At 40.6% G+C, this 13,828-nt stretch overlaps 2 protein-coding genes across 4 annotated transcripts in view; one reads left to right on the forward strand and one right to left on the reverse strand.

Annotated features, from left to right (window-relative positions):
• Window positions 1-10,878, reverse strand: part of OXNAD1 (oxidoreductase NAD binding domain containing 1) — a 44,460-nt gene extending 33,582 nt beyond the window's left edge. Inside the window, exons 1-2 of one of the 2 annotated variants that reach the window (XM_051961450.1) lie at window positions 10,638-10,878; window positions 259-408 (exon numbers count right to left, since the gene is read on the reverse strand). In XM_051961450.1, the coding sequence (XP_051817410.1) occupies window positions 259-408; window positions 10,638-10,639 (152 nt within the window). In that variant the 5' untranslated portion in view covers window positions 10,640-10,878. Of the gene's footprint in view, window positions 1-258; window positions 409-10,637 lie in introns of those variants that run through there. The other variant, XM_051961451.1, reaches the window with a different exon arrangement.
• Window positions 10,879-11,016: 138 nt separating this feature from the next.
• Window positions 11,017-13,828, forward strand: part of DPH3 (diphthamide biosynthesis 3) — a 36,004-nt gene continuing 33,192 nt past the window's right edge. For both annotated transcript variants that reach the window (XR_007947660.1, XM_051961452.1), the window contains exon 1: window positions 11,017-11,217. Coding sequence is in view for 1 of the 2 variants with exons in the window: in XM_051961452.1 (XP_051817412.1) it covers window positions 11,110-11,217 (108 nt within the window). In the remaining variant the exon portion in view is untranslated. The remainder of the gene's footprint in view (window positions 11,218-13,828) is intronic.

Here is a 13,828-nt window from a genome sequence, read left to right on the forward strand (position 1 = left end):
AAACCAAAAATTTACTACGCGGGCCTCGTAGAGAAGCAATGAATCAAGTTAACATGCATAGTAAGGCAATTCAGAAAGAGACCAGGGAACAGGCAGGATCTTAAGAAATAAACCAAGAAACAAGCCTGAAGAGCAATGTCCAGAAAGTCATCGTCAGCTCCCGGTACCCAACGGGTCACTAATCTGGGAAAGCTAAGGAGCCTACTGGGACAGTGCCATCTAACCAGCCTCTGCTGTCGAGGAGCACATAGGACATACCAGCTCCCGAAGGGACGCAAGCCTTTGGGCCTCCGTGGGGACAACGCAGCCTGAGGGCAGAACATTCCAGCAGAGCCTCTCAATAACGGGGACATCACAAAAGCCTGAGTCATGGCGCAACTGGGCAGAGGCCAGAATACTCCTGAAAGCCTAAATTTCATAAAAAGATGAAAAAAAGCAAAGGCAGATTATTCTACTGGTAATTGTCCCTGAATGTTAACATTCAGAGCTTCTTTGACATTTATCCCTATGGAAAAGTGAATGTTTAAGAGGTTTATGGATTATGGGTTTATAATAATATAAAGGGGTCCACAGACTTCATCAGGAAAGGTTCAGGGCACACACAAAAGGCTAAGAATCTCTGTTAATTAACAAGCATTTGTTGATTCCCGACTATGTGCCAGGAATGTGCTTGGCACTAGAGAAACAAAGACAAAAAGTCCTCAAACAATTTGTGCTCTAGAGGAATTTCTATTTTTGTGGGAGAGCCAGCACATAACAGTACAGCTAGCACTTAGGGGGTTTAAGGTTTACACACATGCTTTTGTTGTCACCACAACCTTATAAGGCAGGTACTATCTTTATTTGACAGATAAAGAACCTGAGGTTGGGGATGAAGTGACTTGCAAGTGCTTGCAAGGTGCAGAGGCAGGAGAAAGACTGTTCTGTCTCCCAGGCATCAAAGAGCAGTCCTGTGGGAAATGAGAAGCACTCAAGGATGGCAGCACCTCTCCCCACCCCAGCATCCACTGCAACAGTATGGACAGGAGATACTGGAGGTTATCTGGACCACGGAGGCGGCAGGGCCAGAAGAGATGCTCAAGAGCTGAAAGTAGTGGCCTTGGGAACAGCTTGGTTTGGGGGGCAGGGGGGAGCGCATGAGGAATCTGGGAGGGACTGGGGTGGGCAGTAATGGGTTACCTGAAGAACAGGAAAATTCAAAAGGGGAGGCAGGGAAGGGGTTTTCTAGAGCAAGGATGATGAGTTCAGTTTGAGGACAGCCCAGATCCCAGGTTTCATTCCCTGAATCTGAGGATTCACAATACATAGAATCTCCCAATGTTGGGGCCTTCTGGGGGCAAAATACTTGCTGCATTTTAAAAAGAGGGAAGTGAAGACCTTGAATAAAGAGACAGGGTGGAAAACACTCTGACTAAAACTTGTGGGAAAAGTTTATTTCAGAGTCTTTTCTTCTAAGTCCTGTCCCAATACTGTCCCTGTCATAGAAACATCAGGCAGCTTCCTTGGTGCCCAATCCTTTCCCCAGGGTGCTCCCCCTGAGGAGACTGGAACCTCTGCTCAACCTCCACCATCTTTGCTTCAGGCAATCCACAGAATGAATGGACCACCTATTCCAAGGCCTCCAGAAATACCTTTAAAAGCTTTTCAGAAATGCAGTTTAACTTTCTGGAGAATATAAAATTGATGCTTACTATAGTGCTAACACAGTGCTTACTATGAATAAAAACATTTATACCAGGTGAACATTTACAATCCCACTTCATATATTTTGCTTGTTCAATTATAATCTTATGAAAAAACAATCCTCTCCATTGGAAATGAGCTTTTAGACACAAGAATCTATTTCTTGTGATGGATATAATGTGAGATAAGAAACATTTCTTTTTCTTTTAGTAAATTATGAAAATACAGGGTTACTTTTCATCTTACAAATTACTTAAACATTTTTAAACTTAAAAAGCCAGAAACACAAATCCAGTATTTACATGAAATAGTTGGGTTGAAATTCCTTTATAAATCTAGGAGATTTTAAAACTTTAAATGCTTCAATTTCATTAAGGATGAAGATCACATTGGATCTGGAGGATCACTCAGAGGATCTGGATTCAAATTCCAGCCATTTACTGCCCAAATGACACTAGCTGAGGCACACAGCAACCTCTTTTGGCCCAAGTTTCCCCATATATAAAAGGAGGGGATGAAATTTGATGAAATATAAGATATCCTTTTCATCTATAAATTTATTATCCTATACTGTGATATATTTAACATATGTTGCCATCTGGGGGAGGGAAGGGAAAAGTCATAACAGAAGTGAATGCAAGGGATAAAGTTGTAAAAAAAATTATCCAGGCATTGGTTCTATCAATAACAAGTTATAATTATTAAAAAAAAAAAAATTTGATCAGTGAATGGGCAATTATTAAACAGTATGTACTGGACATTGCTAAGCACTGGATAAACAAAACAAAAAGAGCCCTGCCCTTTAAGAGCTTTGACTTGCTAAGGGAAACTACATGGACATAAAAAAGCTACATACGGAGAAAGTACCCGTAGCTGGAGGATGGAAAAAAGGCATTCTCCTTTAGTTTAAAAAGCTCAATGGATACCACTCTTTTTAATGTCGTAATAACTGGGGAAGAACTTGCTATCCCCACCAATATCACTTTCCCCATTTTTACCAAGACAGAATAGCTAAGGCTCTCAGAGGTTAAGGGAGCTACCTGGGATCACAGCTTGAGTGTGGAGGGAGATTTAAATCTAGGTTTCTAGATTCCAGATCCTATCCATTGCAGGCTGTCTCATGAAAAATGCCTATCATTCAAATGAGGACGTGCAGAAGAGTGGGAAGTAAATTAGTGCTTTAATTCACAGATTCAGAACAAGCCAATGGAGCCAAGGAGAAAATGACCCTTAAAATAAACCTAGAATTGACTATGAGGAAGTAGTAGTAAAGTGCTTAGTGAGAAAAACTCTTAAGAGTAACATAGTGGCAGAAAGATAGCTTTGGAACCAGAAGACTTGGATTTGAGTCTTGCCACTGTAAAACAGTGGCTGTGACTGTTAAGTTGGAGAGAAAACAGCAACCTTTACAGGCAGTTTCCTATACCCTAAAATCACATTGCCTGTTCCTATTTTATATGTATGTGTTTGAGTGTGTTCACACTCAATCAGTTCCCACGAATCAGTTTACGTATCTCTAGTTATGCTTTCCACGTTACAACTTTCCCCACTGTGAGTTGACATAATTTTGGGGAAATTTTGCAGAAGCCACAGATGACACATTTTGTGGAATCATAGACCACAACAAACAAGTTTAGAAAAGTGGAAAAGCATAAAATATATGTATGAGATCAAACCAAATTTTACAAGAAGGTATTGGGAACACCCCCCAAAAGAAACTAAATTAGACTTCTTTGGTGCAGATAATCCAAAAACTTTTATGCAGATTTTTCAAGTCACAGGGCCACAATGATGTGTTAGAATCCTAACCCTAACCCTAACTCAACTTGAAATAAGGTGATAACTCAAGGGAGATGTTAGAATCCTAGTGTTAACTCAATGGAATTGATATAATGCTTGTGTTCACACCTTTAGAGAGGCTCATATAAGCAAGAAGTATTTAAGTACTCATTGGAGTTCACACGTTTGGGAGATTTCAGGGTTTAGTATGAGATATCCGAATTCACACTTCCCTTGAAGCTCTTAGGGCCAGAGAGCACTCTGGGACAGACACAGAACACTTTGGGAGATTGAGAGCCAGCAGCTCTCTCTCTGAGGCAAGACAGATTCATTTTTCCATTTTCCACCTGGAAAACTACCACCCGACTGGTTGGAGGCTGAAGAAAGCAGAGACAGAAGCAAAGGACAAAGCTGCAAGAGCTCTTAGAACCAAGCAGAGAGATAGGCCTCAACTAAGCAGGCTATTTTGGAAGGAGAAAATAAACATTTGCATTTTATCACCTGGCTGCGTTTTGAGGTGATTATCAACTGCAACTAAGGCTGCCTCCAGAAAACCTCCCCAAGAAACCTTTTCCCAGAGAGAACCATCTATATATTATATATTAAAGAAGAAAAACACCACATTTTGGCGCCCGAACAGGGACCGAAAACACCACAATGATGGGAAGAGATAACTGTTATCTTTCTCCATTCCAAACTGTTTCCTGGTGAGGAAGAAAGCTGGAAAGTATACTCCATTTAAAAAACAAAAAAAAAGTTCTCCCACAGATATAGTCTCAAAATAAATCTCATTATAACTGCTAACAATTTGCAGTCATCCATTTTCTTTCTCCTTTCACCCATCCCATCTCCCATTCTTTTACTTTTGTTTTATTCCTTTTATTTTCTCTGCCCAGAATTTTCTTCATCCCTTGAAGGAGACAAAAAGTCAAGATAACTACATTTTGGTTTTTGTTTTAAACCAAATGCCATGATTTGCTAGGCAAATGGTAGATGGTTGTCTTGAAAGGACCAAAATGACACTCCTCAATTAGAGTAAATTGCAATGTGTCTGACAGTCCAATACAAGATCAGAATGCTCTGCCATAGATCAGACACAAATAGACCATATCAACATTTGGGACAGCTTCTCTAATTTTATGCATCTCACATTTCTTTTGGGCTAATTCAAATCTGCTTTGCTCCTAGAGGATAGTACATTTTCTGATGAAGATACGCCATGCTGGGCAGTCCTTTGCCAGTGTCTCCCATGTCATACAAAGGTAGGAAGGTATTTTAACTTTTAAATTTTTTGCTATGCAATTAAAAGTTAAAATACAGTTCTACTCAATATTTTAACTAATTGTTTCTAAAATTAATTATATATACAATGGAACATCAAATAGTGATTAAGATGTTGAATGTTCTTTCTACTCAACTGAATGGGAAGCAACGAAATATTCATTTTTTTTTTAAAAGCTGTTCCCGTTTTTTAAATTCTGAAATTGTTTTGTTACAACTCCTATTAAACACAGTGCCATCTGCTGGTAACTCAAATGTGTTTGACACATTTTTTTTTTTTTTTAAACCAGTTGTTTGAAAAGTCACATGGCCTTTCTTTAAGCTTAGTTTTCCAAAGCTTCTATTTGATTATTTAAAACCAGGGCTTCTCAAACTTTTTCCACTCATGTCCCTTTTCACTTGAGAAATTTTTAGATGACTCCAGCCATAAAAAACAGGTATACAAATCAAACATTTACTGATAGTAAATCACAATTCCGTACCTCCAGTTTAATGTAGAATCTTGGATAAATGTTCAGACCAATACTTAGCACACCACTGATGTGCAACAAACCAAAAACTTTTCAAAAACATTTTTAAAAGTAACTATTTAACCCGATGCTTGCTGCATATATTTGCTTTCTCATCAAGTACTTTATAATTAAATTTAATTACCTCATTTATATTTAATTTATTCAACTTAGATGTTTACTAAGTATATGACCCCTGGCCAGTCATTTAACCCTATGTTGTACCAAAGTTCCCTTTAAATGTCGTGATCCAGTTTCTCCAATTGTCCTATTTAATTACTCTGCCTCAGGTTATAACCTTTCCCTCTTAATGTTTGATGAGATAAAGGTCTACCTCAGTTGCTCTGCTCTAAAACCCCAGGCTATAATCATTCCCTCTTAAATGGTTGATGAGATGAAGGTTTTATATATAGGTTATAGACATTCTTTCTTAATGTCTGACAGGATAAAGGTTTATCCATTTTAGATGTCATTGGAATATCAGTAACCTCCCTCCATTGTGTCATCCTAGAGGCCTCCCCCACCATTAGGTTATTCCCATCTAGGTACCTCTCCCATTATGTCACTGTTCTTGTTATCCTATAAAAAGCTTGCTGTCCCAGCACTGGGGGTTGGATTCTTTGAGATGATAGTCTCGTCCAGCCCTGGGATCAAGATCCATCTGGTCCGAGTATCTCTCTCCAATTTAATAAACTATTGAATTGGTCTCTAACCTCTGTCTTGCTCAGTTTTTTTGGCATTACAGCTACAGCTTTAAAATCAGGATAATAAAAGCAGGCACCTCCAGGGTTGTTATGAGGACAAAACAGGGTACTATTTGTAAGGCACTGTCCAAACCTTAAGATGCTATGTAATCATTATCTTTAAAAGACAAAGAGTAAACCAGATTCAGTGTCAAAAGCAGCTCTGGTACTAGAGGAGCTGAGTTCAAATCCTACCGCTTGTTGCTTACCATCTATGTGATTTCAAGCAAACCACTTAACCTCCTTGGGCCTCAGTTTCCTCATGATTTTCCAACTCTAGATCTATGAAGTCACTGCCACGGATGACAAAGTAGTCATCGGGCTACTGTAAAGGCTTCCTCATTAGCCTACTGGTTTCTATACTCTCTTCCAGCCAGTTGTCACAAGGTCACAATATACAAATACTTGAGGCTGGCAGTCAAGACTCTGTGGGTCCTAGGTCCAAGTTCCCTTTTGCTGACTATTTCACCTAAAGCCCCTCCAGACAGGCTGCGTTCTAGCTGAAGGAACCCAACAGCCCATCTTTGACTACAGAATCTAAAGGGTTAAACGGGTCTTTGTTGCCATCCACTCCAATCCCTACCCTGCACCATGCGGCAAGGGGCACTTGGGGGGAAGAGGAGTCACTTCAGAGAGCACTAATTCCTCTTTACAACTTCCACCTGTCATCCCCAGCCCTTGAGCTTCGCCCTGTCCCAGTTGAGAGTGGACAAATACTTGGATACGGTCAGGTCAGCGTGTCCCATGCTCTCCAAAACCTAGTCCCGCTTCTCCAACAGTTCTCAAGTAGCAAGACTTTGACTCCCTTTTCCCTCCTGGTCGCTCTCCCTCTAACAAGTGGCACTCAGAACCAAACTCGGCCTCCTAGAGGTGGCTGGGGAGAGAGCAGAGGACAATAAGATCACTATCTCCCTCTCTAGACACTCCACATAGCCTAAGGTCATATTTTCTTCTCTGCCCATTGTATGGTCTACCAAAAACCCAGATCTTCTTCAGATGACTTGGTAAGGATGCTTCCTTCATCTCTTACTTCTGAAACTTTTGTTTAACCCAAGTGTGAGGATGGATATTAAGCTCTTAACCGTCATGTTAAGAACACAGATTTAGAATCAAGATACGATCACAGATATTATGGATGTGGGAGTTAGGAAGACTAGCTTTCAAATTAGTCTCAAACACTAGCTGTGGGACTTTGTGCCTCCATTTCTTCAGATGGAAACAAAGGGGTTAGAATGACTTTCTCTAATACTTTTTCCTGTTCTAGGATTCTGATTCAGTGAGCTTCCCCATTGCACAGAGGATCTGAGGCAGACTGGCACAGTGAACTCCTCTAAGCTAACTTAAGCAATAAAATGGCAGACATAGGATTTGAAATAAGATCCTCTGGCTCTATGTTCTTTCCATTCCACAGCCCAATGCTCAGTTTGTCAAGACTTTTGTGGAGCCTTACTCTGTCATACAATTTACTAGTTAATGTGTCATTCACAAATATGAGCATGAAATCTATGACTTTATCCAAATGACAAAGGATGCTCCGCAAGAGTGATCATCCAGCCAAGGAAATCATCAAATAAGGATATGATCAACTCCTGGGTCTGATTATTGACCAAGCCTGAAGGCAATCTCCATTTCACCACATTGTCCTCAAGAAAGCCAAGAGAAACTTTATCACTTTTGCAAAATCTGGTAACCTATTTCTACAGCATTTCCCTTATCTAAGAGATTTAGAGACCTAATCAAAAAAGCAATTTAAGTTAGTCTTCTAGAAAAATCCGGTTCACATGTTATAGAATCTTGCCAAGATTTTTAATTGCCAGCACAGAGGGATGGGAATGAAAATAAAAACTTATTAGTTTAAAACTAATTTTAAAAAAATTTTGGCCAGGAATAGATGTCAAGCTCATGGTTTATATAGTTCATAGCCTGCTATCTCTCTGGTTCTTTGTATTATGGTACCATTCACATGTTCTAGGAGTTTTTAAAAAAACAAATCCTCATCCCAGGAATTACCGCCTCCCCAGCCCTGACCTTGTCTTCCTCAAAGGTCCCTAGCTACTTGCTACTACAGTCAAGACCTCTGTGCTTGCCATCAGCCCTGCTGATGATTTCCAGCCTTTGACCTCCATCCTGACTTCAATGATTAGCATGAGCAGGGACTATGTCTAGCACTTTCTCTTTGAATTTTCAAGTAATTGCCACAGAACATTTAATACTTTTTCATTCATTTGCTTTATAAATCACTTCAATCATTAATGTTCATTCCCTTCTCAAAATTACTATTTATCTATGTAAATATAGTGCAATCTCATCACAATACAAGCTCTTTCAGAGCAGTGGCTGTTTCATCTCTGTACCTCCAGTACCTGGGAAGTGTCTCATAAAAGTAAGATATTTACTACTGAAGGAAAATTTGAACAATACAAATAATAAGTGTAATTACTGGGGAGAGGGAATCTAGACCAGGATTCTGAACAAATATTTCTATATAAAGGAACAAAAAATATTCTATGTGGTACTGCAGATTTCTATAATGCACAGCTTGCTTTTACTTTTAAGTTAAAATTTAACATCTAATTTTCTTTTTGTTTTTAATTAAAGTTTTTTATTTTCAAAAGATGCAAAGATAATTTTCAACATTCACCCTTGCAAAACTTTATGTTCTAAACTTTTTTCTCCCTCTCTCCCTCTTCTCCTCTCCTAAGGGATATAATACCCCTAGGCAAGTAATCCAATATTAATATTGAATTTTCAAAGCTGTCCTGCATGTCCACGATTCCTTCTGGCATTTCTTTGGCTGTCTTCAGTGCACTTTAAGAAATGCTTCAACTGCTCTCTTCCTTTTTTCTGAAATCCCATTCCAATCACCCTCTTCTTCACACTTACCTTTCCCTCTCCCACTGAAAAAAAGAAAAAACAAAATTCTTGTAACAAATATGCATGGTCAAGTAAAACATATTCCTACTTTGCCTGTGTCTGAAAATACGTTCTCTTTTCCATCTAAAGTTCACTGACTGTCAGAAAGCAGAAAGCATGATCTCCCATGAGTCCTCTGAAATTGTGATGTGGTTCATTGGGCCAAGTGATTAAACCAATCTTAATATGAAAACTCCTAAAATTGATAGATTGTGATTGTGATTGATACATTGTAAGGACCACCCTGGATTTAGTTTTAAGAGTACTGGCTGGTGATACTGAAAGATGAAGTTACTTACCCATGGTCTTAGAGCTTATATGTCAGAAGTAGGACTTCAACCCAGTTCTTCCCGACTTCAAGGCCAGCCCTCCAAACCCTATGCCATAGTTACAAAGTTAACTACTGAGGTTTTAATTTAAAGAGTATTCATGAATTGAACAAAAAGAGGCTAATTCCTAAACAAGAACAAAATGTATGTACCGCTAAGTTTGAAATACTAAGTGATGTTGACATTAGAGCAACATTAAGAATATGAAATACATACCAGGTTTATACTAGTCAGTTAACTCTGGTGTTAATGAAAGCAACAGTCATCCCCATTAACAACTTTGAATTGTTGAGCATTATTTTACTGATTCCTAAGAATGCTTTCTAAAAAATTTACAGTAGGATTCAAGTTGTAAGGAATCTAAAGCAATCATCTTGTTCAACCTCCTCATTCAAAGATGTAAAAACCAAGGGCCACGGGCGTTAAAGACAGGGCAGAACACGGGCTTGAAGGCAGGTCTTTTGACTTCAGATCCAGGGCTTTCCCCACCAGACTTTGCTCTCCAGCTCACTGTAGCCTTGCAGACACTTCCCCTCAGCCCCCCAAATAATATCGTTGTTATTCGTAAGTAAACATCAAGACCTACTATACTAAGAGATTTTTGTTTCATTACATTTCCCCAGGTTCTCTTTGTTCAGCCCTGTTGCAATATTTAAACCCCAAGTTTAATATTTTAGCACTTTGCAACTAAAGAAAACGCCAAAAATCCAACACACTTCAATTCCCTTTGCTAACTGAAAGGCTCCTTGTGTCAAACCAGAAACCGACCGCTCTTTTCCCAGGGAGACTTACAAGCGCCACTCTGCCTCCGGCCAGCTCCAAGCCCTGAAGGCTTCGGGCGTGGGGGGAGGGCACCTCGGCGTCCAGCTCTGGATGTCACCCCAACACCAACGGGGAGAGCTCCTCGAGGGTGCAGGGGCCGGGCCTGCTAGCTTGTGCCCCTGGGTCTGCTCCCCCTCCCCACCCCTGACTGGGAGTGGGAGGAATAGCTTGCCAGGCACCTGAGGAGCTGAAGGGACCAGGAAAGGTCAGCCTCGGACTCGGGCCCAGAGACCCAGCACGCGATCTCCATGGACCCGGAATCCTCTCGGGATTCTCAGCACGTGCCCAGTACTGAATTTGAAATTTGAATTCAATGGACGCTCCCACTGCGGGAACGGCACGCGCGGGCGCCCGGAGTCCGGGGCTCACGCTCACATCGGGCACACAGAGGACAAGGGACCCCGAGACCAAGGTCACCGACTGAGCCTCCGGGGTCGCCAGGGGGCTAAAGGCAGCCGTTTTGTCCTGGGGGGAGACCTGCACTGGACAGTTGGGGTGAGGTTCATCGCCGCAGGGACCTACGGGGGTCAGGGAGACCAAGAGACGCGACCTCAGCCCGCACTTGACTCTAGACTTACATTAGGTGAAAGGTGAAGCAGAAGAAGAAAACTTAGTGCCTCTTTCGCCGCCCCGCGTCTCCGCCTCCCTCACTTCCGTCTCTCAGGAGCTGGGCGAGTAAAAGCCGGCGGAAGTTCTCTAGCAGCGCTGGGCGTACACTACCGACGTCGGAATCCTATTGGCTAGTTCTGCCGAAGGGCGAAGCATATTGCTGCCAGCAATTGGCTTGATTCCTGAGAATCGGGGCGGGACTTCCTACCGCGTGCTTCCTTCCCAATCCCAAACAGTTTCCATAGTGACCTCCGCCCAGATGCCTACACTCATTTCCGGGACTCTCGCCGCGTCCATTGGCTGTTGGTCGAAAGCGCGTCTGCGCGTGCGCTCCAGCCTTGGTACCGGGCTGGAGCAGCCGGAAATCAAGGTGGCTGGAGTAGACTGTAGGGCGCTGCGCTGTCCGGTGGTAGCCCGAGCGGGCTAGTTGCTGCGCTGACGATGTCGGTGTTTCACGACGAGGTGGAGATCGAAGACTTCGAGTACGAGGAGGAAACGGAGACGTATCTCTACCCCTGCCCTTGTGGAGATAACTTCGTCATCACCAAGGTAACGCCCGCGCCCGAGGGCCTGGGTGCAAATTGTGCTTATTCTTGTCAGTGTGTCCCTGCGGACACTGGGTCTCAGGGGGGTCGCTCTGACCGCGTCTCTAAACCCGAGGTTTTCCGAGATCTAATGAAGGGATGGGTGATTTCCAGAAGCCTAGGGGTCAGAAGTACCGACTTCTACTGAATTCTCCTTCATCCAGCAGCGTTTGTGCTTGTTCTGACCAGAGGATGACTGGGTGCTCCCTCTTGTCACTTGCCCCTTTGTCCAATCAAAACTATAATCTAATTTGGTGATTCTCGCTTTATACTTTTAAAAATAATTAAGGATCTGTCCAAGGAGTTTTTATATTAGTTATATCTACAAAAATTTGTCATATTAGAAATAAAAATTTTCTTTTTTTCTCATTTTTTCCCTTTTTGATCTAATTTTTCTTGTGCAGCATGATAAATTTGGAAATATGTCCAGAAGAATTGCACATGTTTAACCTACATTGAATTACTTATTGTCTAGAGGAAGGAGAGAGAAAACTTTGGAATACAAAGTTTGCAAGGGTGAACATTGAAAAGTATCTTTGCATGTATTTTGAAAATAAAAAGCTATTAACATTTAAAAAAAAAAAGAAATTTAAAAGAAACTGTCAGTTTGTAGACTCTGGAAAGGTTTCAGAAACCCCTTGTTTACCTTTAAGAAACTGACAAATATGAATTTTGAAGGATGCCAAGGCAGCGTTTTGTGGCTTGTGTTTAAAAATCTCTTTTTTGACCAGAAAGACCTCACCCTGAGACTTAGAGTCACTAACTTCTTTAAAAAAAAATTAGTCTAATCTAATTATTTTCTTATTCTTTTTTATGAAAGGGTGAACTCATTCTTTCCCCCACCAGCCCTTTTCTTCAATTAGTATCAATTTGTTCTTGAAGTTACATTTTTGTTGTGTTTTTTTACATTTTCTTTTTATCATGAATATGAGGAACATAAAGGAATCCAAGCCATTCACATGCAAAGAACAGGAAAAGAGGATTTTATATGAAACTGAATCTCCATTATTCAGAATTTATTTTATTTTTTAAAATATGTATTAGATTTAGCAAGTAGTACCAATGTCTAGTCTTCACATTGATGAGAGCTCTTATTTTCTATTTATTTATTTAATATGATCAGGATTCAGTGACTTGCCTTGGGTTATACAGCTAAAAAGTGTCTGAAGCCAAATCTTGAACTCAAGACTTTCTGTCTCCACATGTGGTGAGCTACCTAGCTGCCCTGAGTTCTTAAATTCTTTGAATTTAAGTTCTAAAGGTGTTTTCCTTTACTTAGTCATTGTATAAATTGTTGGCTCTGTCTTTCAGCATCAGCTCCTCTGATTCTTCAAATTTTGCTGTTCAGTTTTTATACCATCTTCTCAGTCATCCAGGGTAGCAATCAAGAATGTAATCCTAGATTTAATATTCTCACTTAACCCACATGTGTAATTTGTTGTCTAATTTTATTGTTTTGATCTTCACAACAATTCTTACATATTATCCCTTCTTTCTACTCACCCAGCCACCCCCTCACCACCTCTTGTCTAGACTTCTAATTGGTCTCTGTATCTATTACCAAAGTCATTTTTTTCCGAAATGTAGGTTTGACAATATCATCACCATCCTCCCCCTTCCCTCATACACTCAGCTCCCTATTACCTCCAGGATAAAATAGAAATAGAATAATTTCTGTGGAGAGTGGGGTTATAAAGGCATTAGTGTGGAAAATTGCTGCCCTGAAGAGCCATATATGATAAGGGATCATAAGTTGTTAGTTGAGGCAGTCAGCATGTTTTCATTATTTCCTCCAACTTTGTTCAGCAGCACATGAATAGTACAAAGGAGGAGGGGGTGTGAGTGACCCAAGCTTGGGGTTTGGCAAAGCCTGAGTAGTAACAGGAGAAGGGGACCAGGGACTTGAGAGTAGAGGACAATGTAAAGTTATTCACCCAGGGTTTGAGATAGGGAAAAAAAGAGTCTCATCAGTGCTGGGTGATGGTGTGGAGAGAAAGAGGACCAAGAGCTGGTCTAGATTTTGTAAGATAGTAGGGAAAAAGGAAATAATAAAATGTTGTGATTAGATGAACATGGAAATGGAAGGTTAGGTGATGGCTAAATCAAGGAATGACTATCTCTCTGAATAGCTGAGGTGAAGTAGAGTGCAGGTTGTAGGAATTAGGTTTGAGGAGTTGGGAAGTTAGGGAAATAGTGTTCCATTATTCTCATGTGTCATAATTTCTTAAGCCATTCCCCAACTGATAGATGCTCCCCCTTTTTAGTTCTTTGCTAGAACAAAATGTGATGCTATAGAAGTATTTCCCACTGGTTGGACCAATTTACAGCTCTACTTTAGCATATTAGTATGCTTGCTTTCCCATGGCTTCCTTGTTCCTAATTTGCATGTAATATCTTTTATGTCTTAAGATATATATCTATATCTATATCTACATATATAGGAACTTATTATGATATGTAGTGTGAGGTGGTGGTCTAAACAATTTTTTTCGGAACAAACTACTTTCTAGATTTCCCAATTTAACAGTGAATACTTGTTCTAGAAAGTAATAGATTTTCTTGGCTTATTGAACACA

The sequence above is a fragment of the Antechinus flavipes genome, chromosome 5 (assembly GCF_016432865.1).
Source record: "Antechinus flavipes isolate AdamAnt ecotype Samford, QLD, Australia chromosome 5, AdamAnt_v2, whole genome shotgun sequence".
NCBI classification, from domain to species: Eukaryota; Metazoa; Chordata; class Mammalia; order Dasyuromorphia; family Dasyuridae; genus Antechinus; species Antechinus flavipes.